This window comes from Haemorhous mexicanus, chromosome 3 (genome assembly GCF_027477595.1).
Source record: "Haemorhous mexicanus isolate bHaeMex1 chromosome 3, bHaeMex1.pri, whole genome shotgun sequence".
Taxonomy (NCBI): domain Eukaryota; kingdom Metazoa; phylum Chordata; class Aves; order Passeriformes; family Fringillidae; genus Haemorhous; species Haemorhous mexicanus.
In genome coordinates this window covers 51,963,490-51,990,209 of record NC_082343.1, presented here as the reverse complement: position 1 = coordinate 51,990,209, position 26,720 = coordinate 51,963,490, and the positions used below count along the sequence as shown (strand labels likewise).

The following is a 26,720-nucleotide window of genomic DNA, read 5'->3' as shown; positions in this document are numbered from 1 at the left end:
GAAATACCCAGTTCAATACAGAAAGTAACTTACAGGATTCTTCTGGTTAATGCTTTGCCATGATAAATTTTTAATTAGTATTTAAAAAAAAAAAGTAAAGAAACTTTACAAGATAAAAGGATTATATTGAAAAGCTATGTTTGCATTAGACAACACTGGGAAAAGCAAAGTAGCGGTGTGACTGCATCCAGGTCAACACGTATTGCATTTTCAAAACAGAGCAACTATGTGGAAAGTGTTCTACATGGAAACTGATCATTAGCAGGATCTGTGGACAGAGAATTAATAATCAAATACATTTACTGTTTTCTGTGGCTTCACCTATTACTGAGACAACTGCAGCTGCTGAGCTTGGTATCTGCAGTTGGGGCACGCTGTCCTTTTGCAATGCTTTGATAAAACCTCATTGACACAATTCTCTGCATAGCAGTGAGCAGCCTTCTTTGGTTTTCCCAGGTAGGCTGGCAAACTTTGGAAGGTGTTTAAGTGTGACTGGAAGACTATATATCTTTAGAGTAGGAAGCCTTTGAGACAAACATCTCTGTTGAAGTCTATATTTAGGAGTGGCATAGGGAAATTATCCTGTCATTCCTAACATGGAATGTGGCAGATGTGCAGAGTATCCATACTCATTTGGTAACAATTTGCCATAATGCCACAGGCAGTAACATAAATTAAATGTTCAGATGTACATGTTTCTATAGGAATTCTTCTGCTAAAAAGGAGTAATAATAAAATGCAAAACACTGAACTACTGTGGACATTTTCAAGATTTTCATGGTATGCAGTAGTGAGGGGAGAGTACTAACACTCTGCAGCATGTGGTTATCTGTGAAGTGTTTGATCTAACATCTTGCTTGTATGGTGCACGTTCAGCTCGCCGTCTTCAGCTCAGTCCATGGGAGAGCAGCATCGTTAGCAGGCTCCTGACGCCCACACACTCATTCCTGGCTCGGAGTAAAAGCACAGCTGCATTGTCTGGAGATGCAGGTAATCCTGTTACAGCAGAGGCTTCATGTCTCAGACACTTATTTTTCCAGATTCCCTCCCGGATGTTGTGAAGTCACTGATCTAATTATGGGTGGATGGTAGCATCTCAGAATGAACTTGAACGTCCGGGGTTAGTGCGCATGACAGCATGAAAGCTTCCCTGCACAGTTGTTTGCTACGCCTCTTTCTCTTTCTCCTGCTAACTCTTTCTTACTTGTGCCTCTTCATCAATGCAGTAAATGAATAAAAAACATAACATACAAAACATGCAGGCAACAACATCACGGTGGCCATGGCTGTTTAAGGAAATGCACACCTAGTTGGAAAGAGCTGATTTAGCACATCCACTGCTAAAGCTGTGAGCTGCTTGCTGCAAAGAAGTTTCAGCCCCTACCAGAGCACTTCCCGCATGGAGAATGTTAGAGTTTTATAAAGATAGGCCCTGGCTCCTGTGCATTTAATACCTGTGAAGTTAAACGTGCAGGTTCAGTGGGGTTATAATAGTTGTCAAGTTGTCTGCCAACCCCAGAACAGCTCCCTGATGGTACTCACTGAGGGAAAATTAATGTGCAGAAATGTGATGATATGGCTAGGTGGTAATTGAAGGTCCAGGCAAAACTGTATTCCAAATACAACCAGGGCATACTTGCTTATCATGTATTTTAGGCAGGTGTCAGCTACCTCTTCTTTTATCATAGGGTGTTTTATAATAGAATGTTTTGTAATCATCCATTAGGAACTTTACCATTACACCCTCAGCACGTGCAGCAATATATTATTATAAGTCAAGGCAAGTCTTTCTTGTCTGATGTGGACAGGATTTTTATTCTAATTAAAGAACATAGAAGGTAAGAAGGAACAGAGATCTGCTAAGATTACTTTTAAAGAAGCTTTCACTTAAGAACGCTTATAACTAATAAGGCTGTGGTACATTTCCACAGGGGTGGTGCTGTAGGAGCAAAAATGTGGATGATATTCTACAAATAGTAGAATTAAGAAGCACAGAATTCTTTTTCACTCTTCAGAAACAGTCACTCATAAAATTGATATTTAATGTCACCTACCAAGAAGGATATTGGAAATTCAGCTCTTCATTAGGGAATAGTTGAGAAGGCTGCATGTAAGTGGTTACCTTCCTGGAGCAAGCATGAAGCTTTTTGTGACTGCTCTTGTTTATACTGCACAACCAACTCTACACTGAGTGCAATATTAAGAAAGGCTACAAAAAGCAGGAAAGACTGATTTGTCAGGCACTTCCCTGAAACGCCTTCCCTGTGCTAACTGGAACTATACCACCAGAAGAATGATCCATCTGCTCATTGTTTTCCAGGTATTATTCTCTGGGAGCAATAACTTCAGCCCCTTCATACAGGATGCTTTCTAGAGATTAATGATCAAGTGATGGCAATGGCTCACAGCTGTGGCCTGAACACTCCACTCATCCCAGCCTCCCATTATTCCCTAGAAAACTACCCTGCCCTTTGGCTGTAAAAATAAATTGCCATGTAAAAAATCCAAACACAGTTAAATATGGACTCAGGTCCTTAAAATTTAGGTGAGGTACTAGGGACATCCAGCATAAGAATACATCTGGATCTTTTTTTAATAAATCCTTCGAAACCAAAATGTTTTGTAAATAGCTTTCAAAAAGCTCCTCTGAATAGATGTAATCCTGTTAGTATATGAATCATTGGAAGTGCTGCCTAAAGCATTGTTTGGCAACTTCACAAATGAAAATGAGCTGTTTCTCTTCTAATACTTGTGTTGTCTTCCTTGGTGGTAACTTCAGATAATCAGCATGCAGAAGAGGAATTGAATCACAGGACAGGAGCCACATAATTTATAAGTGGTGTAAAGCATTATGCCACTGCCTCCTATCTGGTTTAGATGCCCTCAACCAAAATAAAACCACAAACAAAAATCCCTGTTTTCTTGTTTCTTGCTTGTTTTTAAGTTAGTCATAATTCCTCATTAAACATAAATCCCTATGAACTATAAGGCAAGCATTAGTGCCATTGCTGTAACTCTTTCATGAGACTCTTTATTCATAATGTTAATCTCTTGGTGCAGGAGAATTTGCAGCATTAGTACTGTTAAGACTATGAGCTCTTCCTGTAACAGCAGCTGTACTTTTGTAAGACTAGAAGAATTAACTGTATGTGGAACTGCATTGTTTCAAGTGTGCTCACAGAGGGATAGACAGGCAAGAAATCTTGGTTTGGTTTTGTTTGGTTTGGCTTTTCATTAAGGAAATAGAAGATGTAAATTTCTTTGACATGGAGAAAAAAAAAAGGAATAGGAAAGATACTATACAGAGCCCCTATTTTTTCCTCAAGTGACATGCTGGATAGTAATTGTGCATAGACTCAATTAAATGGCCGGAAGAGACAAACAGGAGCAGAAAAATAAAACTTTGCAGTAATAATGTATTTTTTCCCAATCTTCTCCTTCAGTTAAATCAAGAGAAAGTCCAAGAACACTTTGCTGCAAGAAGTTTCCCATGATATGTTTTGCAGTTAAAGTTCTCTTTGAGGATAAAATCAGAGCACTGTATATCTGATACCTCCTATTGTCAGGTCTTTTGGTAATAGTCTTTTTGCTTGTGCAGACCAACACAAGCTTCCATCCTGGTTACTCAAAAACTAATTTCCAAGCTGATTTGTTGTTGTCAGTCTGCTTTTTTTAAATGCCTAAAATAGTAGTTTGCTGTTGAGAATGTATTTTAGTAAGTTCTTATTCTAGAAGTATCAAAAATATAATGGGCTAAAATATTCCTAAAAAGAAGAATTTAAAATTAAAAAAAATCACTTGCTGCAAATTGTAGACAGCAATTTTATTGATTTCCTAGTTGAAACTGGTTTGTATTGTTAATGGGTTTTGATCTTTGTGTGTATGTCTCCTTTAATTTTTCTTCACTTCCAATGCAGTTCGTAGGCATTCTGATTTTGTTTGATTGCTTTCTATTCTGAATGTAATTGAAACTCATTTCAATGTGTCTACTAAGCTAATCTGTCAGAGCAGTCATTGTTTCTACTGCTTTTTCAGAACCACCAGTTGTACAAATGCTTAACGGGAAAACACTATCTACTACCCAGTATCATGGCATATATCTTAATATTTTAGAAAGAAACTATTAGTTTACAAATGGAAAAGTGCATGAGCACCTATTGAACTTCCATCCTTACTGTATGTGTGGCCAAGCTAATGTGTCAAATGATGGTTCTGACTTGATACTTAGTCATTTCTCTGTGTATTAATACCTTCTTTCTTTTCTGTCTTTCTCGGTCGTTTCCGTTCCTGCTGGCTTTCCTCTGTCAATTCTCCAATGCTACTCTGTAATTAAAACTAATAAATAACAAAACCAACCAACACCGTAGTTATCCCCGTTTGTCCCCGTTCAGCATCTTGCAGCCCCCTCAGTCCTCTGTCCTACAAGGCCCTGAACTGCAGGAATTCAGGAGAACGAGCAAAACTTTATGCTTCCACTGATGCCGTTGGACGTCGGAGAACAACGCACCTTGCAGGGGTAAGCTTGGCAGCCAACGTGCCCTTGATGTCCCGTGCCATGACCACCTGACTGCACTGCTTGTTAGGACTGGAATAGCTGCAAGGATGCTTCCTCCCCTCTGCACCGCCCCCACCTCTCCAGCTTGTGTTATAGTTGGCTGGATTTTAACTGAAACGTGCTGTTACGTGGTGGCACAGCCTGATTATGCCCCAAGGAATCTGTGTGGAAAAGCACTGATGTTTTCCAAACACCTGTGTTTGCAGAGTAGATGCCTTAGTTTCTCACAGGGCACAGAGGCAGTCACAGTGCCCCGTTCTCAAGTGGATTCTTTGCTGCCTTTTAAGGCCCAAGATGGTGTTGCCATTTTTCCCTCAGTGGGGAACTTCTTTTTCCCCAGCAGGCTGTTTCCACAAAGGTTCCAGAATTTGATGTCTTTTGAGGCCTCTAGCAAATTCAGCTGAGCCCCTAAAATAAAGGTGGGGGGGGAAAGCATGCACTCACATGTCTCTGTCCACAGGTGCATAGAGTACTCTACTTCATCTGTACTTTCTTAGGTACCAGAACCTGAGAAAGGCTAGTAAACTTTTCCTCACTGGGAAGGAACAAGTTGGTTTAGGAGCGTGGTTTATAAGCAAGGCTTTCCACAGGTCACTGTTCATTCTCAATGATTTAACAGCAGTACTAGGGCTGATCTGAGCTTTTAGGAAAATTGAAACAGTAGAACGAACTTGTGTTGACTGTGATCCAAGCCAATGAGATGCAGTCAGACCCCGTTCAGATTCATTTGCTGAACCTGAGGAGTTAAATTTTTCTTGTACTCTACAACCTGAGTTAGTTTAGAGTGTGAGAAGAGTTGAAGTAATCTCTGCAAAACATTGTGTAAGAGGTGCTTGCATTTTCATTTGGCGTGATGGGCAGAAGGTCAAGAGGCAGTGCTGCTACTGCCATCCTTGTTGGAAGCAGTGTTAATCAAAGTGCCATGAGTCATAGCCTCTACTTAATCTTTCAGGCAGAGGATAGTATACTGAAGTTTAAGCTAAGGCATAGCCTTAGTATGTATCTCTAGAGAAATTTCCTGCCATGAGCATAGAGCATGGCCTGTTGGTTCTTCCTCTTAAGTCTTTCTGATTGCAAGAGGTTTGGGGTTTGGCTTTTTTTTTTCTAAATTAAAAAGAAGAAAGGTTGTTACTTTTTGTTGGAGGAGGTGATATAAAACTGTTGTTAATATAAAATGAGTGAGTTAAGAGGTGTTTCCAGTAGCCTGTATGATGTGGAGAATCTTTTATGCTTCTGCAAACTTCTGTATGAATTCAGCTTTTTATTTTATTGATATGAGGAAAAATTTTCTGATGCTCTGCTTTCAGTACTAATAAAGTAGATACAACAGTGAGTTACTGTTAGCAAGCCAAAACTCTTGTTCATTGTAGTGCATTTATTCTGGTTGTGCTTACTTTGATAACTCAGCACATCATGTGCTCATGAAGTTGTTTTCAGTCTGTCTTTCCCAGTTGTTAACCTGTCTTTCAGTTCAGGGGACCAGCTTTGCACAACTTTCAGCTGCTGAGGCTTTCAAGCCTCGTGATACACCTGCTACAGGGGTTGTGTTTAAGCCCCAGCCAAGGTGGTGAGCAGCAGCCTCTGCATCATGCTGGCTGAGTGGCAGCTCAGTGTACTTTCCAGTATTCCTATTCTTCAGACTCCTGGGGTCTGAGCTTTTTATTCCAAAACCATGAAGTTTTTCATCTATACTTAAATATGGAGAATATATAGATACCTAAATTCTGATATATTCACTTAAAGCAGTAGTTGTGTTGTAGCTCTGGTTTGTGTTATTAGAAACGTTTCTCAACTTAGGATTTTATTTTTTAAAATAAAGAAAGTAAAAGGAAAAAAGGAAACCACTATCATGTATAAGAACCAATGGCAAAAAGTATGTGTTGTAAAATCATCCAAGGAAAGAAAGACTAGGATAACTGGTGTACCATATTTGAAAGCTTTGAGAACATCTGTGGTGTTCACTTCTAAGCCTGAATCCAAAATACTGTGCCATATAGAAAGGCTGTGACCAAGTATGAGCTAAGGGGAGGGGGAGTTTGTTTTGTGTTTTCTTTGAAAGAAATCCTGTGTTAATGGGAAGCAGTGGAAGGTACTCTGTGGCAGTCAGCAAAGATCAAACTATAAAAGGTAATTTTTTTGCGTGTGTAAAAATAGGCCTCTGCAAATTAGCCCATTACATCTTAGGACAGGAGAGAATGGTTAAGAAGGATTCTTGTTGTCAAATGCACATCTACTGACAAAGCTGGTGTCAGGTTACAGGAGCTATATTAAGGAACTTGTTAAACAAGCTGTAGAAACCACTGACTCAGCACTGCTTTTTCTCAGCCCCCCAACTCCTTGTCCTTAACTAAGCTTGCTGTGCTTTCTTTAGCTGTGTGAACTCTGGCTTGACTTTGTCTTTTTGTTTGCTGAGCTATAGACTGACAAAAGAGAAAAGGACCATTTGCCATCCAGCTTCTCAGCCAACTTTAAAGGAGGTCATTTTACTTCCAGCCTCAAAGCCAGATCATCAGCTCCCTCTCCAGTTTGGTAAGTCAAGTACATGCTTAGCTGGACATGAGCTACAGACAGCTCTGATTGTTCTATTAATCAAATGTGAAACAGGGCAAATGTATTTGATGATGTAGATGTTTTCTCTCTGCAAAAAAAGGGAAAGGCAGTCCCGCTTAAAGAAAATCTTTCTACTGTTCTGGAAAAGGGTAAGGGGCAGAAAAATACCTGTTTTCTTCCTTCCTGGTTGGGCTCAGTGCTCACACATCTGGAGAGTTGCAGACAGGCATTTTGCATGAAACCAAATAAGTTGTGCCAGCAGTCCTGCTTGATAGAGAAACAGAGAAATGGTTTTATTTTTAGCTGCTATGGTTGTAGAAGTGATGTATGAATGGAAACCAGCATTGTCACTCTTTGATTACACAGGCATGCGTCAAAGTCTTTGCCTTTTTTGCCTGGCACACCCAAGCAGATAACTTCCCCACCTGGTTCCTCCAAAGTTTCCTCTGCTCAGACACGTCCTCCCTCTCCTGGCAACATCCGGCCAGTCAAAAAAGAGATCAAATCAGAGGGTGAGAAGAAAAGACCAGAAAAGGAGGCTGAAAAGGCCAATGAGGCGAGGACAGAAGAGAGTAAAGGAACTTCAGCAGGTGCTGGAGAACCCACAAGTCAGGAACAGCTCACTATCCAAGCACAGCTAACTCAAGGTAAGGAGACATCCTGCTTTAGGATAAGGAATGTTTTAGATTTTTCCTTCCCTTTCTCTGAAATGATGTAGCTTTCAGTATTTTTCTGTCAAAGGTTAGTCTGAATTCTTCACAACACTCCTGCCGATGTATGTTCATCATGAGGAAATTGTAGGCAGGTTGAAGCCCTCCTGCTTCTAAGTCAAAACAACATACCAAGCTGCCTCACACAGGGTGGCTTCACAAGCCTCTTCTCTGCCCTTCTGGACAGGAATTTTGTCCCCCATATCATAACATAGCTTCTTTACAAACTCTTGAAGTAAAAGAATAATGGTCTGAAGACTTAACGGTATAGTAAGCGATCACATAAGGTGTGTGAGCAGTGAGAATGTCCAGCTCTGCTAGACACAGTGTGCTTGTGCTGGTAACACTGCTAGCTTGTGTATAATACTGCAAGAGGAACATATCACAGGAGAGATTAGCAGAATATAATGGAATGCAAAGAACCAAGGAGAAGAGTAAAAAGGAATAGGGAGAATTTTTAAGAGAAAATGAGTTATTAAAAATAGTTAACCAGTGAGCAAGAAACCCAGACCAAACCCTACCAAACTTGAAAAGTAGCAATGCAGAAAAGGACGTACACAAAAAAAAAAAAAAAAGACTGTAAAGTGTAGAAAGGGGAAAAAGGTAAATCTGAAAATGAAAAAATATTGGTTCCTTCTAGCAGAAAATTTAGTTAATTCTAAATATGGCATAAACTGTCTCTTGAAGATGAGATAGAAAGTCCACTGTGACCACTGGGATACATAAGTTGGGTTAGTTACGATTCTGAACTTAAAATTCATAGACTTCCCTGTAGTTATCTTTCAGATAACCATTTTAAGTATTAGTAATCTTGCATTCAACTGCAGCAGGTATAGTTAGGGGTTGTTCTGTGAAAAAAACCTCACATGAATTGATTTAGTCTGTTTTATTAAGTCCTGTTACAGTAGGTCCTGTCTGATACCCAGGTCCTACTACCAGAAGGTGCAACCCCACAAAAAGGGTGAATGGATGTATCTGTTGGCCACGGGCATGCAAAGGAGATTTAATTGCTATCTTTTGCCTGCTTCCTTTTGAGGAGAAAACTTCCTTTTAAGACCATTTCAGAGATACCACTGAGATAACTTTGCAAGTGTTTACAAGTTGTAGCTCTCCAGTACAAGGTGCTGACCAGAGACACCATCATGCTTGTTTGACTGTTTAGTTCAGGAGGATGAAAGGCTTCTCTTCTTTGCAGCATCTGTCAATATTTGAGTTTGTGACAAGATCTCTTAGTATTGAAAAGGTTGTGTGTGATAAAGGTATTCAAAAGTCAAGTAGTTTGTATTCACGTCAAAGAATACAAACAAGAATATAAAGTGGAGACAAATGAAAGAGAAGGGCACTATAGTCAAAGCAGTGAGCAGCCCTTCAAATTGAATGTGTTTTCCCAAAGCCAGAGGAGGTGGTGGTTGGGACCAAAGATGGAGACCTCAGGCGGAACATTTTACATTTGAGGTTACAGGATGGCTTTGTACTGCCAATGGAGGTTCTAGCTACCAAAACTTAGTCACGGTTGTCTTTGAGAATCTAGAGAGGTGCAAGTACAGCATTTGGGGCTGGAGGAATGTTGCTGACTCTCCTGGGACTGTGTTGCAGGTGAATACAGCTCATTCCCTACAGGAAAGGCACTGGCCTTTCGCTGGTCTGGCTCAGCTGCCTGCTGGCTCTGTGTTCACAGGAGCCAGGAGGTCAGCAGGTAGCAATTGCTGATGAAGCTGTTCAGGCTTTTGCAGGCAAATCTCATACACAACTTTACTAATGCCAGTGAAGCTTTAAAGGTCTTTTGGGTGTTATCTGTTCTGACAGCAGGGCAGGTGTGCATTAAGCTGCTTGTTATGCTGCCAACTTCAGCGCCTGAGGCAAGAAGCGAGCTCCAAGCAGCACAAAGCTGTGCTCCCTTCAAAGCAACAGCCCTGCCTTGGCCCTTGTTAGTAAATTAAAAAGGGCTGAGGTACAGGAACTCTGTCATTTATACTGTTTACAATTACAAAGGCTCTCTGGTATGTTTCTGATCCAGGCTGTAATTGCAGCCTCTCATTTTCTTACCTTCTGTCCCCAAGGCTACTAAGGGCATGGCTCTAAATGGCTCCCAAGATTCAGAGTGATCAAATTGCTTACCTTTTTATATTTCAACATCCCAGAATTTTCTAAGTTCCCAGCTACATCTTGGAGTTTAGCCCAGCTCTGGACTGTTCCCTGGGGTTGGGCTGAATACCTGTTTTGGTAATGTGAGAGAATAGTGCTCCATTGCACTAGGGCTAAACTGTGCCAGCTCACCTCAAGGCTAGAGAACAGGCACTGGCACTCTTTGAATTACTGGTGGTGTAGAAGTATCATTTGAATTCACGGTCAAAGCCCTGAAGCAGTTATAGAAAGACCTCTGTAGTTTTTAGCTGATAGAAGAGGAGAGCAGAGAGATCAACAGATGGGAATTCAGCACAGAAAACAAATGAGTTTATGTTTGTTTACATGATGAGGTATAGGAAGGGGGGAATCAGGGAGGAGACCCCTCTTTAGAAGTTGCTAGTGAGGTTAGGGAAATTGCCACGTCCCAGTGTGTGGTTAGAAATGCAGATTTATAATCATCTGCTTGCTGCTCCTTATGACTTATTTTACATATATATTACTGGGTCAGAATCTGATTTCATTGACAGTTCAAAGTCTTCCCCCTCTATGTTTGCCTGCATTACCAGATGGGATTACTCTGGGAATGCTTCCTAACATTAGCTTGTGTGTTGGTAAAGGTCCCTGCTGTCTAGAGAAAAGGTGATAAGTCACTCTGTACCTGTGCTAGAGAATGCCAGGCAAACTTACAAAAATATGAAAAAAACCTGTAACATCTTCTCTGCCACATGGACAAAGCTGGCCCTGAATAGAGAATTGATATGAAGGCACTACTGAAAGTTGAACACAAGCCACAGTTCACCAAACTAGTGGCAAAATTTAAAAAGCTGTGTCCCATGAGTTGCCTCAGGTTGGAGCAGCTGCAAAACTGATGATAGCTGGTGTCCTACCATTGGTGCAGATCACATCAGGCAGTTGATATTTGAGATCACCAAGTCACCAAAAGTGACTATCACCAAAAATTCTGGCTCTGATCTTCAGATGTGGATGAACATACAGAAGAAAATATAATTTCACAATGTTTTATTTCTGCTCTTCAAGCAGAATTGGGCAAGCTTAAGTAATGTGATGGTAGGGGCTTGCTGAGTCAGCATAACTCCTGTTAAGCCCCTGTCAGCATTTGTTCTGAAAGTCAAGAAAACTTGATTTACACTTTCGGGTGCAGATGCTTTCACATACCCTGCAAAACCAAACTTCCCTGAAGGTATGTGAACCTCTGGCATCTAGAAATATCTTCCTCCTCTGAATCATTTAAAAAACCACATTATCTTGGAAACACTTTGCAGTGCATTTAAAAGTATTTTCTTTTTAAGAGAGTGACATCTTTGCTACTGTGTCTGTACAAACTAATTTTCTTTCCCATTTTTTTCAGCTGCCAGCCCATCCCTACCTCCTGCTCCACCAACTCCTTCTCCAGCCCCAGCACTGCCCAAGCCCTCTGCAGGTACGACTGACCCTGAAGAAGCGACAAGGCTGCTGACTGAAAAGAGGCGCCTTGCCCGTGAGCAGCGGGAACGGGAGGAGCAGGAAAGGAGGGAGAGAGAAGAGCTTGAAAGGTAATTCTAGGCCTCTGCGCTAGAGAAGTATGTAGAAGTGTGTTTTTAGCAGCTTGTGTGTCTTCTGCTGTTACGTTGTTATATATGAAGCACAGCACTGAAGTGCACAAGGCACAAGTTCCTCCCCAAAACTGTATTTTCCCGTTGGGTTTTTCAGTTGGTGGAATATATGCCTAAGCAGATGTGTAAGGTTAAAACTTTTTGTAAGTAGAGCTTTAAAATAAGACAGGAGGAGAGAGTAGATCCTTGCAGTTGTGATTTGTTTTTTCCTCAGAGATTAACTAAGCTGTACTTTTTTGTTCCAGCTAGAGAACTCTGCATGGCTGTTTTCAACTTAGTGATCAGCACAAAGTCTCTTACTTTGAGTTGTAAGATCTCTGTTGTGGGTGGTGCTTTAAGTCTCCAGTTGTTGTGACTTAGACCTCTTTGTTTTCTTGTTTAAAATAAAGACACCCCCAACACCGTCCCAAAAGTTTTGGAGGGTAATTATTGTTACATCTCACTTTCTAATACCAAATGAGTAGCCCATCTGGATACTCATGACTCTGGGTACAGCACAAGTTGTGTTTTTTCAGAGGGCTGCCATGCCTCTGGAATTTGTTGGATTTCTTTAACCACTTTGCTAATAGGAACAAGGCAGAACTAGTTAAAATAGCCTGGCTTTCCAAAAGGCTCACAACACTGACTCTCTCAAAAAGAGTTTTAAAGAAAAAAAGCTGCTGTGCCATAAGAGTAATACAGTGAATAAATACTAAGTCAGAAAGATCAAAACTAAAAAGTAAAGAATAATCAGCTTTCACAGTGAAAGGAGTTTCCAAGTGTCTCCTTCATAAAAGAACTTGAAAGGAGTTGAGGCCAGTGAGATGATGTTGGTCTCCAGTGAGATATGTAAGTTGTGAACAGGTTGAGACATATCTGAGCTACAAAACGGAAGCTGAATTGCTGTACTGATAATTTAAAGGAATGTGTATAGGAAATAATCCTAACGTGACTCTGGCTGAATTATTTCTGAGGGAGGAGATCTTGTTTGGAGTTGAATATATGGAAGTATCAGGTGAGTCATGGTTGACAAAGTAAATGAACTGTTACAAGTTAATAGAAAACAAGAACAACATGTTCTTGTTATTCTGAACAAGAATCTACAAACAATGTTATTCTGAACTACCCAAGTTAAATCTACATTTTGAATGTTGAGTTGTTTTTGGGGTTTTTTTTGACATAGTAAAATTAGTAAAACTAGAAAAGTAAGGGCAGACAGACATCAAGGAAGATCACAAGCACAAAACAGTTTCCATATGAAAGTCTACTAAGCAGGTGAGGATTCTTCAGCTGGGAAGATGCGCTAAAAAGTCCTAAATAATTTTGGAAACATCAAAGGTTAAGGGAAAAGTCACTCACTTCATAACATGAGGATATGCGGGGCCATTAGTAAGGTTAGGAGGTAACCTTCAAAAATCAGCAGAATTGGCTATTTTTTTAAATCAAGGAATAATCATTGCCATGAGGTGAGATGGGTGCCAAAAATGCATACTGTTTCTAATATGATTATAGCAGAAAGGAATGTTTTGCAAAATGCAATAATCAAAGATACCGTTTCTGACTCAGAAAGTATGCAAGTCATGGATTAGGCAGAGGCATGCTGGAGAAGTATTGGTGGTAAATTGCAAAGTGTTTTATATTCCATAGGGCTTTAATGTGTGGCAGAAGCAGAAAGACAGCTTAGGAATAGGACAGCAGTGTACCCTTTATCAAGTTGGGACAGCAGTGCTGGATCAGGAATCTGGTGGTTTGGCTTTTCTCCCTACTTTTATTACCTGATTTTCTTATGCTTATTTAATGATTGCAGACAAAAGAAAGAGGAGTTGTCACAGAGGATAGCTGAAGAAAGAGCTCGCAGAGAGGAGGAGGAAGCTCGCAGACAAGAAGCAGAAAAGCAAAGGAAGGATGCAGAGGAGAGGGAAAAGGAGGAACGGCTGCGCCGCCAGGCAGAAGAGAGAGAGCAGAAGGAGAAAGAAGAGATGGAGCGCATTCAGAAACAAGTATGCTTCCCTCTTGGAATTTCTGGGCCAGTCTAGCTGGCAGCAAAGTTGGGTGTAGCAGCACTTCTTACCTAAATTAGAGCAATATCTACAATTTAAATGCTATCTCAAAAGTGTTGGGACAGAGTTCATTCCATAGAGTAGCTCAAAGAGTTGAGATCTTTCTACTTGACAAAAAAATGTGGTAGGGAGTTGGGTTTTGGTGGTTTTTTTCCCCCCCTCTCCCTTTTCAATGTATTTTGAACAAATCCTTTTTTATTCCTCATAAATTGGGATGAAAAGATCAATATACTTGCATTGGGGAATTTTGATAAATTTATCTGTCCCAAGGACAATGAGAATTCTTTGTCCCAAGAGTTATAGCAAGTCCAGATCTAAAGATAACTATTCATTGTGTTGGAGATATAGTACTGCTGAATTCTAATCCTATGTCAAATGCTGCTTTTATGTGGGGCTGGTGGGAAGGGGTAGATTTAATCAAACCAAGGAGAGCCATTATCTGGCCCAGTACTCCAGAAATCAGTCAAAAGACATAATAAATGAAAATTAAGTTTTTCAAGTGCTTTCATTTTTGATGGGCATAATATTAGTTTACTGACTTCAGGAGAGGCTGTGGTAAGCATTCTGGATAGGATTCTTCTCTTCTCACATGTCCTCTTACTTCTTGCATGTGCTTTGTTCTTCCACAATCCAACACTTCAATTTGCTTTGTAGACATGAGGTTTTTCTTCTGGTGTATAAATGTATGATTCTGATAATAAATGTCTAAAGGACTGTGTTAGTGAATATGGCTGAGAAATTCCTTTCTTCTTTTTCAAAAGATTTGTGCTACTTTCTTTGAAATGTTAAACTGAGGCGTAACTCAGTTTAGCCCTCAAAGATAGCACATGGCCAAGGCTTTTTTTGGATGTTAGAGATGTAAAAAAAAATTATCTATTGTAGTAGTTCCATCATATAACAGTGTCCCAGTCAAGAAGCAAGGCCCCTCTACAGTATATTCAAGACAAATTTTGCTTTTCTTTAAAAAAGCAGAAATGGAAAGTTTGTGCAAATGGGCCTGTGGCTTTTTGCCCTTGGTCTCATTAAACAGTTACTGTTGGCCAAACAAAACATTCTACTGCATTTGTTTTACTCTCAAAAATATCCACCACACAAACTATGGATCTTTCTAATACTTTCCTGGCTGTTGTTTTAATGCTGAAGGCTAGAAAATTTATTCCTTATTTGTCATCTGCTGTGTTCTGGAAAGGTACAGAATCAAACGTGATGTCCATTGTTTGGTTATTCTCTCTTAATACTATGCAAAACATGGAAATTAATAAAAAAATGCACAATTCCATCTGAAGAAATATTTGGTGACTTGTAAACTGCAAATGTGTCTTTTCAGGGTGTTGTAGACATGCATAATTAGATACAGAGCATAAAACTTGTCATTCCTCACTTATTTTTCCTCGCTTCTTTTTCTTTTCCCACCAACACAGAAAGAAGAGGAAGCTCGCCTGCGGGAAGAGGCCGAGAGGATTCGATTGGAACGTGAAAAGCATTTCCAAAGAGAAGAGCAAGAGCGCTTGGAAAGGAAGAAGGTAACTCAGTCCATGCAGAGAAACTGTGATTGCTTGTGCCTTAGCAGTCTGTTTCCACCTGAGCAGTAGGAAGCAAATGATGTAAATGTGCTCTCAGAAAGGCTGCAGTCCTCATTGGCCTGATGTAACAATGAAGGGAATATTGCCAACAGTAATAAATAATTCATTTTTTTGCAATAAACAGATACAGCTGATAAATGACAAGCAGTTGGGGTTTGGGAGAATGATATTCAAGTTAATGCCACCAAACATTATTTTACTCCTTTACATTTCATTGTAGAGGCTTGAGGAGATCATGAAGAGAACTAGGCGTGTAGAAGCTGTAGATAAGGTCAGTGCTGCTTCTTAACATGTGTAAATATTGAACACGTTTTTGTTTTTTTCCCTAGTGCCATTCTTAATTTACAAAACTGTGCTTCCTTTGTAGAAATCCAATGACCAGCAAAATGGACATATATCAAAGGCAAATATTACTGGAGAAGCAGGTATTGTGTATAACTGTGCCCTGAGCACAACAGGTGAATAAATGCCTACTGAGCACAATGATTTGAGAAACAGTTCTGAAGCTTGACACATTAACTGCTGTAATAAAAACTATGAGAGGAATATAAATGAAATCTTAGCAGACATTAATTATTTAGGCTTTCTTTATAGGTAGTTAGCCATTACTAAATGAGTCCAATGTTTTAGCAACTTTGTCACATTGGAGTTTTTCAAAAGGAATTTTCTTAATAAGTTTAATTATTTATATAGTGAAAAGAAATTCTTTTGTGATTTGGATCACAAAATAAACTGATTCTACATTTTGTTTTTTATATTATTTCATATGTGCTTGTTGCAGATTTACTCCACTTTCTTAAAAGATTATTTCTTCTTAGTCATTAAAACAAAGCATTTATTGTTCTAAATATCTCCCTGTGACTTCTTTCTTCCACACCTGCTGCCTTATTCACTTGGTCCTTATTTCTTTTTTTGACAAAATTGAGCTGCTATAAAAGCTTAGTCTTGTCCCACCCACACTCATGCTTTCCTTCTACTCCATTCCCTCTATTTCTTTTTAGGTAATCTTCTATATAAGAATATATACATATATTTTTTCCTTTATTATATACTTATAACAAAGGAAAAAAAAATTGTATTCAACAATCACCAGGTGCGAATTAGCACTGTTTAAAGATACTGAAGTCAAGCTATCAAATGGCTTATCCTATTGTAGCATAACATATTAAAAGACATTAATCTTTTTCTCCTTTGTATTTGGGCTGAGTAACAGGGAAGACAGCAGCACTGACTGATGGATGACCTTTTTTCTTGGTTTTTAAAGACACAATAATTAGTACTGTCAGGAAGCCTTTTGACGCAGATTTCATTACCTGTGTTTCTTATTTGTTTACATATTATCTCAGGGGAAAAAGGTTTGTGAGCTACTGATACAGGACTCATCTGGCATACCATCTTTGTCTTTGGGCACTGTTGAAGGTGTTATAAACCATTTAGAGAGTTCCTGAAACTATAAAGGCTTCCACAACCGTTGGCTAGTGCTTTCCCTCTAGAGATAGACAAAAAGTAGTCTTCTATCAGTTTCCTAAGGCAGAGGAAACTTTGGATCTCCATTTCCCCAGGCCCAAGGGAAGGCCAGAGTCCTTGAATGACTGAATAAAGAGAAAAAAGAGAAAACTGCTCTCAGCCTCAGGGCTGCTTTACTGTTTGACTTTGCATTATCTATATGTACCATTGAGCTGAAGGTGTATTCCAGCCACATGAATTTGCCTGACTCTCCACAAACAATTTGATTTTAAAATTTTTTCTTAAGTCTTACTGTTTGCCAAAACCTGAGGAGACATTTGTGGGAATGGCCAAATCACACAATGAAAAAAATCCATCACCTTTTTATCATTTGTTTGGCCTCTGCTTCAAAAATATGAGATTGTTCCACATTTCTTTTTTTTTCTGCTTTTTCCTTCTAAATGTTAAAGCAAATGTATTTTCCTGTTATTCAATTTGTAGAATCACAAAAACCTTTATTTCTAGTATCTTCCATATAAAAACTGGCCAAAGATCACACTAAGACATTCAGTATAAAAGTCTTCAGCCCAAACATTTGGAGTACAGTGAAATTGAGCAGCTGAAGGAGAGGCTAACCAGATGAGGTTTTGGGTAATGCAGATAAATGTGTCCAAGCCTATGAATACTGAATTGTCCTTGCAATTACTGTGGCAGATGTTAGCAGGGTGGGGTGCAGTTGCTTCCTCTTACTGACCTGATTATGAATAGAGGGACTCCAGATACAATGCAGAAGGCTGTCGTTGTACTTTAAAAGAAAACCACAAGGCAGAAACAAGTATTACGTGGTCTTGGCATGAGGGACAGGGATAATCTCATTTTATGTTGCCCTCTGCAATGTTTTATAGTAATCATTTGGTACTTATTGAAAGAAGTGTCCTTCCCTGTGGAGACATTTTTTCCCTTGATTTCCTTTTCAGTCATTGGAATCAAGAAATAGTAGTGTATGGAATTAGTAATATCCAAGTTTGGCTCTATTCCATTTTCTATTGCTACTTGAGAAGTGCCAGCATAACATTCTATCAGATATCAGCCTCTTTTGCCCACTGGCTTATACGATGCAATTGTGCATATGATTGTTAAATGTTTACTCTTGTTCACAAAGCTATGGCTTTGAAATCTGGCTTTCTGACATTTATTTTGGTCCCGAAACAGGGTTTGTGTGCCCGAAAAGCTGACAAAGGAAATGGAGTTGGGTAGCGAGGTGGGGAGGGGTGTGGGAACCCTATATTTTTTTAAAACTAACTCGCTTTAGCTGTGCTGGCTTTTGTAGAAAATATTTTCCCCTAATCTACAGGGTAGACGCTGCTGCTTGGTTTAATGCCAACCTGTTTTCTCTGCCCAGTCGCAGGCAGCCCCGCGTGTCCCTCGGAGCCGGCGGCAGGGCCCCAGCCGCAGCAGGCAGTGCCAGCCCCGCACAACGGGACTGCGGCCGCCGGCGTGCGCGGGGGCCTCCCGCACCAGCCCCCCGGCAGCGTGGACAGGTAACACACGGCCCGGTGTCACGGAGCCCTGGCTGGGGGAGAGGGCTGCTAGAATAATACATTTAATTCAGATCCATGAGTTCATTAATTAAATAAGAAGCAACTGTTCAATTTGCCCTGTTTCTTGGTTTTTATCTTTTCCTCTGTCAAGGAAAGAACTTTATCATATTTCAAGGAGTAGTAACTGATTTTTGCTAAATGATAGGGAAGAATTTTTTACAAAATAGAGCGTGTTCTTTGCAGTGTTCGGAACAATGTGTTTGGCAGCAATTATTACATTTATTGAAACTTAATGGAAAGGGGATTTTTTTCTGTTTCTTTCCCTGAATTAAGCTTCATAAAACCCACTCTGGGCTGGCACTGCTTTTCTTAATTCAAATAATGAATACTGTGGTTTCAGCCTAGATTTTTTGATTTCTAAACTGCTTGAAGTACTGGCAAGTGGCGTTGTACATATGTCCTTTGTGTGAGATACAGGATTAGTCACTTTGGTTATGCATTAAAAAAAACACCTTTGTTCCTCATAAGGAGTATTTGAGGAGGCAGATATTATAGATTGGGAGCTCTCTGTAGCCATGAAGCAAGGCACTCAGACTTTGAGAAATTGTTGAAAAGCTTGAAACCTCAGTATTGAACTGAGTGACATCCGTTACATAAGCATGAGCTGTCAGTTATTTTAATTTTAGTGATGCAGAAAGCCAAATAATCTCGCAGTCCTTTCATGTTTTATGCAGGTAGTGCCAGAGTATGCATGGAAAAACTTGAATGTGGGAAGCCATTGTGCAGTCTGTAATGGACAGTATGCTTCAGGGTGTGATTGGCACTAATTGAAGGAGGAATTTGCCCTTTCTCGATCCCTCCATATGCCTGGGGGATCTTAGCCTGCTGTCATGCTGACAAGGATGCTCCTGCTGAGGGAAGTTCTGTCAGTGACACTGAGGTGCATTGGATGAGCTGCACAGAGCTGCCTCATAATTGTCTTGGGCAGCTATTAAAATATTAATCACTCCCAGCCTTACAAGCACCTTGATGTTTGAAATACAAAATGTGCCACACTAATGAGTGCTGTCCTGTACCATTACAATCTGCATGGAAGGAACCTCAGAATGGCCACAGTGAAGAATGAATAAATGAGATTGAAGAACACTGACAAAAGTAGGAAGCACGTGTGAGGTTGTGGAAGGGAAAACTTCCACATGCCATGTTGGAATATGTCTGCTTCAGAGGTACATCCACAGTGACTGGGAAGATGAAGCCTGAAGCACATGGTAGTGTCCCACAGATTTTTGTCACATGGTAAAAGCCACAGGTGCCAACACCACTGCTACTGTATCTTGCGTGCTGTGGTTATCTGGCATCCAGATACACCGGACATGGTAGCACACACAGGGGCAGTGGGTGCAGGTTGTCTCTTGAGTGAGCACCTCACTCCAGCCCTCAGGAAGATTTGTCTTTTGTCTGAAAACTACTTCTTCATGTTTTAAGGGCAAGAGTGCTGAGATTTCTGACCAGAAGTTAAAAAGGTGTTACCTGGGAAACTTGGGTCATGTGCTTGTGTGGGTGAGAGGATTGAGTGATGCAGAACCCTACAGCTGCCTAATGCATAGCCCACTTACGGATTTTTTGCTTGTACTCCATTCCCTAATTCTTTGCCCAAGATAGATCATGCCTGCTACTTCTTAGAAAAAGTTATTTCACTACAGTGGTTTATGTTGACAGTATTTTCCTTATGGTATTTACTCTTTTCTGTAATTCCTCTTTTCTTTGCTGTTTTCTACAAACACTTGCAATGCAGTGCAAAACACCTGCTGAGTGCAGTTCACCTCGCGTGTCTCCATCCTGGCTGCGTGCAGCTGGGTCTGGGCAGGTTAGATGACCAGTTTTTAGAAATACACAGTTGGTCTGGGTGATCGCCTTCATGTCTTGTCCTGGAAAAGAAAGCTCCTCATTGCTGGCTGGTTTCAGTGCTGTTGTCTCTGGATTAAAAATAAGCACCGTTTATTTAAATAATCCAGAAGTCTGGGATACATTTTGCTGTTAATGTCTATCTATGTCTCCTCTGCAAAAATCCTCTCAATAAATGAGGTGACTGACATTTTCCTTCAGAACAGAAATAACAGCTGTGAAAATAGTGTTGTTCAAAGGCCTGCAAATCTGATTTTTTTTTTCCTATTCGGTGTTGATTTCTGATGAATGATCGGAAGCAGATATACTGAATTCTGGCTTTCTTTATTTTTTAGTCTCTTCAAATTCTAATTTCAGGCTGTATCTACATAGAGTTTTGGCTAAAATTATCTACAGAGATATAATTTTCAGTAATTTTAAATTTCTGGATGTTCCAGTTTCTTTAATTAAACTGTCTCCTTTTTTCCCAACATCCTCTAGTCTATCTTGTTAATATTGATGTGTCCAGGTCAAAATGTGAAGCTGCAGAGATACTTTTCAGCTGCCATGGAGATCTCCTTCAGATGCTTGCAAGATTGTTATGTTTGGAAATGCGTTCTCAACAACTTAGGCAACTTTTTTTTCCTCTATTACATAAGTGTCTTGCTACACACACATTTATGGAATATGTTAGAATGCCAAAATTATCCACTTCTTTCTGCAATATTGTATGCCTGAAAAGGATATCTCTGGTGTTGCATTAGACACTTAGACAACATTAAGAATGTAACATAAGACAGTTAGAACAGCTGTAGCAGGTCAAAAACCTGTTCTGGTTTTTTGTGTTCTTTGTTTTAATGGCCTGTAGCACAATGTAAAAGTAAAAAAAAAGGTAATTACCAGGAGATCCTCTGGCCAGTGAAGGGTTGCTAAGCATTGTGGTCCAAATGCAACCATAGGCTCAAGTAGTCCCTAAGCTGCTAATTACCAGAAGCTGAAGGGCATACCAGTCTCCTAGGAATTCATCTAATCTCCTTTTGAGCTTGTGGCCTCTAAGATGTCCACTGGAAATTAATTCCACTGTTCCATTTTCCCCTTTGTTTAGTCTACATTTGTTCCTCCAGTCCTTCGGTGGATCAAGCTGCATAGAATCTAGAAGATTTTATACCACAAAATTTAGAATATTTATAGTCCTGATTTCCTTTTCTGTACCCCCTTTGTGACTGTAGACTCCTCTGTCTCAAAAGACATTGTTCAAGTCTCAGTAAATTATGCTCTAACTCCATGTGTAATACTGGCAGTGACATGGCACATAAATATAAACTATGAAGAATTATTTATTCACTAAGTCAGCCAATAAGTTGGGTAGAAAAATTTTGTTTGCAGAAGCAAGAGGCTTCTTCATTGCTCCAATACTTGTTAAACTACTGTGCTGTTTAATTTATAAGAATGAGCAGTTGCTCTCTTTCCACCTCTTTCTAACTCCATTCATCAAACTTGGCATGTTATCCTAGCTCTGATATGGTTATTGGCAGTATATGGGGATAAAGTAAATAATAGGATACCTTCTAGTGAATAATAACCTAATGACCATACATGACAGAGCAGCTTTTAATAGTCCTACAGCATTTCACAGATTCTGGTCCTCATCTTACACATGTGAGTCTCTGGCACAAAAGGGTGGCAGCCAGCAGGGTTTCTGTACCTGCTCTCAAACTCAGGGCAGTGAAACATATTTTTCACTTTGAAATTTGCCCAGCATATCCACAGATGAAAAAAAAGGCAAGTGCCATTCTGAAAAAGAACTGGTGGTGGTTTGAAAAACTGGGAAAGCTTGATATGAACACCAGCATGTGATTCTCACAGGAAATCTGAGCTTTGGATAAAAAAGCATTGCCACTTTCAAAAGAGCAATGATTGTTTTTTGTCTCTTGGGGAATACTGTAAAACAATTCTTTAATTGTTTGTGCAAAGTTGTACAAAGAAGTTGGCAAATGAAAATATACTGCATGCCAATTACAAGCAGGTTTCTTTTTAAGACTAGTAAATGTGCTGTCAGAAAATAAGCCTGTGAAACCAAGCTGCCTTCTGAGAAATGGCCTGAGGAAATTGGAAGCCAAGTTTCAATCTAGGAAAATTGCATCTGTGCCTTTGTGACCAAAACATTTCCAAAGAACCTGAACAATTGCGATGGGGTCCAAAGAGGGAATAGGTACCCAGGATTGCCAGGATCTAACTGTTGAGGGCTTTAGGAAGAACCTCTGGAAGATCACAAGATTTTTGAGTATTCATTGAGTACTTGCTCTGGCCTGAGAAGCTTATGGTCCCATTACTGTCATCCTGGAATAGCACCTTAGTTTCTCCTCTCTGTCAGGATAGGACATGCCATGTGCAGAGTCAGAAGGATTTGACAATGCAGCACTTAATAAAGGGGTTGGGAGGGGAGGCCCAAGGCTGTGAGACGTGAGCACGTATCATCTGGGCACAGTACATGTAAATGCAGAGTGTCTGTGCTTGTGCTGCCCTAGACTGGGGGAGATGCACAGGAGCTTGCTCATAAGGTATCTCTGTCACATGGCAGATGGAAATGAAAGTCCAGATTGACAAGGGCTTCTGGGAGAGGGCTCTTTTGGCTTGGACGTGATCAACAGGAGAAGCGTGGAGCTGGGTAGTGCCTTGGAAATGGCCCCTAAGATCTTGTATGGGAGAAGGGACTGAAAGGAGGGACTATATTGAAAAGGGAATTTTTTCTCGGCTAGGTGACATATAGAAGAAGCTGCTCCAGAACTGGTGGCAGGAAGTGATCCAAGAAATAATAAAAATAACAGTAATCTTATCCAAGGGTAATTACATTGATTTGCAATAAGAGAAAGGGTACAACAAAGGTTATGACATCTGAAAAAGATGTTAGGAGCTGTAAATTGCATTATGTGGGTGGTTCCAGGTAGTGGTGGTGTTGCAGAAGTTTTCTTACTGACTCCCATTGCAGTTGCTTCTCAGACTGCAGTGTCTACCCTGTAGCTCTGGCTATCATGTAGCCAAAGGTAACTACTATCCCATGGGTTTGAGGGAAGGAAAACCAAGTACTTGGATGCAAAACCAGTTTTTCCTACTGTGGTAGAAGCATAGTTTTGTTTTCACTGGCTGAAAGAATGCTTGGGATTGATGCAGACTTCTCTTCCATTTGTACTATTGCTTTGAGGATGACTAAATTTCTGTTCTAGATGAAGTATGTAATGAAAAACTGCTATGTTTCTCTTTCAGCAATCTCAATCCAGAGGAGAATGCAAATGAAAATGGAATGTCTATGCAGAATGATAACTTTGAAGAGATCATGAACCTTCCTATTGGTTCTAAACCATCCCGGCTGGATGCTATAAACAATGATGGAAGCAACAGTCCTGAAATTCCTTTGAATCCAATTCTAGCCTTTGAAGATAAGGGCACTCTTTTGCCTCAGGTAGATAGTGTTCAAACACATCAAACAGCAGGTAGGTTTGCTGTGGTTCACTAACACTTGGAATTTGTTGTAATTGACAAAGGTCTCAGAGCTCTCAATCAGCTTATATTGATAAGCTTATTCATTTAAGGATTTTTAAACTCTTTTTTTTTTTTAATATTTAAACTCTGTTGAAATTTTAAACGAATTTTAATTACTTGGGGACAGGAGCACATCTCTTGGTAAAGCTATGCCTGCCGCGCACATACAGATGCAGTGCAATGGTGGTGAGGCCTTATCGTTTCCTGGATGAGGGCTTCTCACATATACTTTACTTTCTGACATTTGAAGTGCTTGGAAAGGTTTGCCCTGTGCTTTCAAGCAGAAGTGATAGGTGACAGCTGCTATTCTGACCTTATAATCAGCAGCTAGGTTCCAGTTTTGCAAGTGCAGTGCTTGACATGCACATGCAGAAGGGGAGTAACTACTTCTTAAAAACTACTTTTTGAAATTCTGGATGCGCTTTCCTCATCAAGTTCTTGCAGGCATTGAGGGTTGGTTTCCAGGACATTGGGTTTTTCTGAATTACATCATAACTTTTTAAGAATGCTAGGTAAGCAAATACTGATTTAGCAAATTAAATTGGATAGCACTGTATTTTTCTCTGGCCTAAAAATGTAAGGAAAATCATTGCACATTAAAATAATTGCATAGGCATGTTTGAAGAAGGACTTGCCACTCTGACCTGTCATGTTTACCTTCTGTTTTAGAAGTGATCTGATTGTTTCTTCTGAAGAACCAAAGGTGATATGAGCATCTCTGCAGTCAGTGGAGTTTCTTCCATGCTATGAAGGAGTATTTTATTTTTTCTCTCCAGTTTTTTAAAGATTTCTTGAATATCTTTTTTGGAAGGACTTTAGTAAAACCAGCAGAAGAAATGAGGGGAATAGACTTGGATCACCATTCTAATAGCTTTCATCACTAGAAAAATCATGCTTCACGTGCGTTACTTAATATGGCTATTTCCAACAAGCTTTTTTTGTTAGTAAATGAATATTTCTGCATTCCTTAAGACACAAGACACTGGAATCTGAAAGTAACGGGCTGATTTGGGTGGTGGGACTGATTCTTTTTTGTTTTTAAAAAAGGTGGGTGTTGGTTTAAAAGGCATAATTGTAAAATTGGCAAAGAATCTTTTACACTTTGTGGTTCTAATACTTGAAAAATAAATGCCTCATTACTCTACAAGTAGAGTTAATGGGGTGTTTTATTTAAACCTGTTGGTTTAAATGTTATTGCAGAGAACTCTAATTATGGGGGCGAACTATAGGCTTCTGTATCAGGTTCTTGTAAATGTAATTCCTACAGGGACATTCTGTAAATTGAGACGTCACTATGATCTTCTCAAATTTTCTCTAAAAACACAAAACAAGAAAGGTTTTAAAATGTGAAAATTTGAAAGCGTTATTTTTTCATGGACAAGAGGATAACCTATTGTGGTTCTAGATTATGTATTTATGAATTTTGCTCAGTACAGAAATAATTTGATTGAATAAATTAGACAAATGTGGTAAAAAAGATACTGCAAACTTGATTTTTTTTAGTTAAATCCATGTTCACAATACTATAAAAGATGCATATGTGTACACACGTGTGCACACACATACAAGGAAATACCTTGTTCTGAGTCCTGTAAATTGCTGCTGTTCCCAATGATGGAAGACTTTTCCTTTGCCTTATCAAACTTTTGAAGACTGTGTGAAACCTGGAATATTTGACTTTTGGATGATGATGCAGGTTCAGGGACTTTTGGGGTTTGCTCGTTTCAGAGCAAATGGAAAATGGTCATTGTTTGTGCTTTTTTATGTAGAGTGTGGTTTTTATAAAGCAGTGCAGTTTGAGTGATAAGAAGAGTGATGCAGGCTGCTTTCTCTTTAGTTTCATGCTGATTTCTACTGTCTTTCATTATTCCATCCCATATTTTTGGTTGCTGTTGTGCAGAACTGTAAAATCTTGCACGTTTTTGTGCTTTGCTAAACAATGCTGTTGGAGGTAGAGCTCGCTCTGGGTGTTTGAGTTTGTAGCATCGCCAAAGGCTTAAGGCATTGCTCTCTGAATCAGTGAGAAGATCCTTGGGTAGGGGAAATGGAGGTTCATGGGCTCTCAGCTCCTGCTAACAGAGAATTTACCATTAACATTCCTGCACTTGCCTCTAGTGAGCACTGAGCAAGGCCTCTAGGAAGCTGTGCAGAAAGTCTGTGCTAGCAGAAGAAATCCTCTGAGTCAAACCTGAAGAATTTTGAAGAAATTTCTGCTGCTGCCGAGTGTTCATCTTATAGAGGAGATGGGACAAAAGCAATGGAAATAAAATGAGAGAGACTTCATCTGCCAGAATATTTATGGAAGGGAAAAAACAGCCATTCAGTCAGAGTGCTTTCAATAGTAACTTGTGACACAGTAAAATGAATTGGGTTCCTTTCTTGCTTTCTTTAGTTTTCCATGTACATAGCCACAATATTTTGAAGTGTCCAAAATATGTAGTTTTTCTTTAAAACTATATATAGCATGTAAGTACCAAATAAAACTTGTTTGAAATACTTATTTCTACTTATATTTTCATTTTCTTGCATAATTGAAGCAAGAGTCAATCTCTGATGGAAAACTCTTCTTGCTACTCATGGTCTGCTTAAAATTTTGCTTCAGATTTTCTCTAATTTCTTTACTAAAAATCAGTACAGAGTCACTTGCAACAAGAAAGAGAGCAATGAAATAAGCAGTTTCATTTAGCTTCAGTTTTAAGTCTTAGGATTCATTTAGGATCAGGTTCAAATTGTAATTGTTGATCTTGAGCTATTTAGGATTGGTTATAAATTATGCTGGTCTATTTTTGGGGAGACTTCAGCACATTTGCTTCACTGTTTGTGGAAAAATGGGCTGGCTTAATTTGTTGCATTTACTTTTTTTGCCTTGATTTTTTTTTTTTTAGCAGGGCTGGATTAAAAACAGTTTGTCATTACAGTCAATCCAGGTTTGCTTCAAATGAGAGCAAGAATTTCCTGTTTCAGGAGCCTGACATACAATATAAAACCAAGGGAATTGAGAGTAGAAGTACGGGTATGAAATATAAAAAAAGATTTAATATTGAATTTTAAAATCTTTTGGTTTAGCCTCTTTTAACACAGGGAAAACAGTTTCTCTTCTGTTGAGTGTTGTTCTGGCAATAAAATATGCTA

At 39.6% G+C, this 26,720-nt stretch overlaps 1 protein-coding gene across 5 annotated transcripts in view; it reads left to right on the top strand.

Moving 5' to 3' along the window:
- MAP7 (microtubule associated protein 7) overlaps positions 1–26,088 on the top strand; it is a 110,216-nt gene extending 84,128 nt beyond the window's left edge. For all 5 annotated transcript variants that reach the window (XM_059841794.1, XM_059841797.1, XM_059841795.1 and 2 more), the window contains 12 exons: positions 877–990; positions 4,392–4,516; positions 6,975–7,084; positions 7,472–7,752; positions 11,312–11,495; positions 13,342–13,534; positions 15,016–15,117; positions 15,398–15,448; positions 15,545–15,602; positions 18,026–18,164; positions 23,313–23,539; positions 24,258–26,088. In XM_059841794.1, coding sequence (XP_059697777.1) covers positions 877–990; positions 4,392–4,516; positions 6,975–7,084; positions 7,472–7,752; positions 11,312–11,495; positions 13,342–13,534; positions 15,016–15,117; positions 15,398–15,448; positions 15,545–15,602; positions 18,026–18,164; positions 23,313–23,539; positions 24,258–24,268 — 1,595 coding nt within the window. In that variant the 3' untranslated portion in view covers positions 24,269–26,088. The remainder of the gene's footprint in view (positions 1–876; positions 991–4,391; positions 4,517–6,974; positions 7,085–7,471; positions 7,753–11,311; positions 11,496–13,341; positions 13,535–15,015; positions 15,118–15,397; positions 15,449–15,544; positions 15,603–18,025; positions 18,165–23,312; positions 23,540–24,257) is intronic.
- The last annotated feature ends 632 nt before the right edge of the window (positions 26,089–26,720 follow it).